At 50.0% G+C, this 2,573-nt stretch overlaps 1 protein-coding gene across 1 annotated transcript in view; it reads right to left on the reverse strand.

Annotated features, from left to right (window-relative positions):
• Positions 1-417: 417 nt before the first annotated feature.
• The window catches only part of tfec (transcription factor EC), a gene marked incomplete at both ends in the record, with an annotated part of 12,501 nt that continues 10,345 nt past the window's right edge, over positions 418-2,573 (reverse strand). The window contains 2 exons of the mRNA XM_084174526.1: positions 418-894; positions 1,893-2,095. Coding sequence (XP_084030652.1) covers positions 418-894; positions 1,893-2,095 — 680 coding nt within the window. The remainder of the gene's footprint in view (positions 895-1,892; positions 2,096-2,573) is intronic.

Genomic DNA, 2,573 nt, shown 5'->3' on the forward strand with positions numbered 1-2,573 from the left:
GCTCCCCATGGGAAACGAACCCACAACCCTGGCGTTGCAAGCACCATGCTCTACCAACTGAGCTACAGGGGACCAGTATGGACTGATTGTCTATCTCCCTTTTTCTCATGAGTCTGGTTCTGTCCACGAGGCAGAGGTGCTGTATGCACTCTCGACCAAAGTTTTTAAAAAGTGGGAGTGCCAGTGGTAACTAACCCTGGTCCTGGAGAGCCACAGGGTGTGCAGGCTTCTGCTCCGGCCCAGCACTAACACACCTGAGCCCACTAATCAAGCTCTCAATGAATCGAGCTGGTCAGTGGAATCAGATGTGTTGTTGGTGCTGGGCTGGAACAAATCCCTGCACCGCTTTTTGAGGGTGACCAACTGCTGTATGTCCTTTGACATGGGGTCACAGTGGGGTCGCGGAGGGGTCAGGGATCATAGATCGTCGTCGCCATCGTCCGAGCTGAAGCTGCTCCTGTGACTGGAGTCCTTGGAGGCGTCAGGCGAGCCGGCGGAGAGAAGCGGGTCGGTGCCGAACGGCGAGAGCGTGTTGTCCATGAGGATCTCATCCAGCCGTTGCTCCTCTTTGAGCGTGGCGCTGAAGAAGTCTGTGAAGTGAGACAGCGGGTCGGAGAAGGTGGTGGAGCCGTCAACCACCCCCTGACCCTGGTCTGTAACCCCGGGGACCCCCCCAGAGGTCATGGCTGGCATGGAGGTCCTCTGGAGGTACTCCCCGTTCAGCTCTTCCTGGTACAGGGGTGGCTGGGGACCCTGCTGTGACTGGGGAGCCAAGGGCTGGTGCTGCTGCTGGTGTTGTTGTTGTTGTTTGAGGAGGTGGGAGGAGAGCTCTACAGTACCCAGGGCAGTGACCATGCTGGGGAGGCCGTGAGCACGGGCCTGGATCTCCAACTCCTGAAACACACAGAAAAGGACCAAGGATCAGGACACTGTTCTTCTCAAATACATATGAATGGAAACAGTGTTGAAGAAGGAGATTACTTTTCTCAGAATGAGCTCGGTACGAGTTGGCAACCCTTACACACACACACACACACACACACACGGATGCATACACATTACACACACACATACACCCCCCCCCCCCCCCCCCCCCCCCCCCCTCCCTGACACACACGCACACATCCTTCATAGTCTTGTAGATGATTATGGATTGACTTTAAATAGCACTCTAATGTAGTGGAGGCCAATCCATTTCGTCTACCCCTCCTCTCCAGACCCCCCTCTCAGGAAGCAGCCAGGGCCCTCAGGGGTTTGTGTTATAAACATGACAGGGAGGAGCCAATGTCAAAACCTCTTCAATCAGCTACCAGCAGGTCAGCAATATGGTTAACCTAGCATGTCGTTTAGCTCAAATAAAAAAACATGGGGGATTAAAAGAGTGTAGAGGAATGCGATGCAAGTTAGAAGCATCACTGTTCCCACATTACGTGATGCAAAGTTATAAGCATCTATTTTTTTTCAGTTTCAACATCTCTCATTCTGTAGGATTCCAACAGTATATTTAAGTAAGATTAGCTGTGATGTTTCTGTGGGTGATGCTTGGTGTTGATGCTGCCTTTCTCCCTACAGTGTGTTATCAACTGTAATCAGCGGAGCCAGAGTCTGTCACTATTTATTAATCAGGTACCTACTTTGGCTTGGAGAGGTGGAAAAGAGGAGAGGTGGAAGAGAAGAGAGGTGAATGGGAACTGCTTGACAAACATCGATAGTCTCTGTCAGAGAGAGGGGGTGTAAGGGTATGGGGGTTAGGTAGGTAGAGAGCACTGAGCTGGCTGGGGCCGTGATAGTGCGCATTGGCATGGTGTTAAGGATGGGGAAGTCGCTGGGATCTGTAGTGGTAGGGGGCCGAGTTTTGAGGGTGTCTGTCTTTCTCTCTCAATAGTCCATACCTGGATCCTGAGCAGTAGTCTCCTGTTAGCCTGCTCCATCTTCTTCTGCCTGTTCTCCAGCTCTCTGGCGTGCTGCTGCTCCTTCTGCAGCCACTTGATGTACTCCACCGACGCCTTGAGAATGGTGCCTTTGTTCCAGCGCATATCACTACGGCAGAGGGACGTAAAAGATAACCTTTTATTCACCGCCTCAGCGGACTGTTCTGTACAAAAACTTACGCAGGGACCCATTCTTTATATATGAATAAGAAATGGTGATTTACATGGCCAATTATTCATATTCGGACATTACATCCAGCCTTTGAATGGGAATTTTAATAGAATAGTTAAGTATAAGTACGTTTGCAGAAAGTCCATTCTGGAACCCCTTGTATGGTAAAATTAATCCTCAAGTAAAAATAGGTATCGGAAGAGGGGGGAAAATGTGACTTTGGAAGAAGCCAAGAGTGCAGGCCCCATTCCCTGATACCATTACTTTTTAAAAGGAGGAAGCAGTTGTAAAATGCACCTTTCTTTGGAATAAGACGTTGGTCTGCTCCACAGCTAATAATCTTCTTTATCTTGTCTTAATGGCACGGCGACAGCGGTAACCTTCCATTTAAATTCTATCAAAAGTTCAATTGCGGTTGGGCCAGTCGGATTCCAATTCCGGCTTCCGTATTCCATCTTAGTGGGCCAATT

Source organism: Coregonus lavaretus (genome assembly GCF_964263955.1).
Source record: "Coregonus lavaretus genome assembly, chromosome: 13".
Lineage (NCBI taxonomy): Eukaryota > Metazoa > Chordata > Actinopteri > Salmoniformes > Salmonidae > Coregonus > Coregonus lavaretus.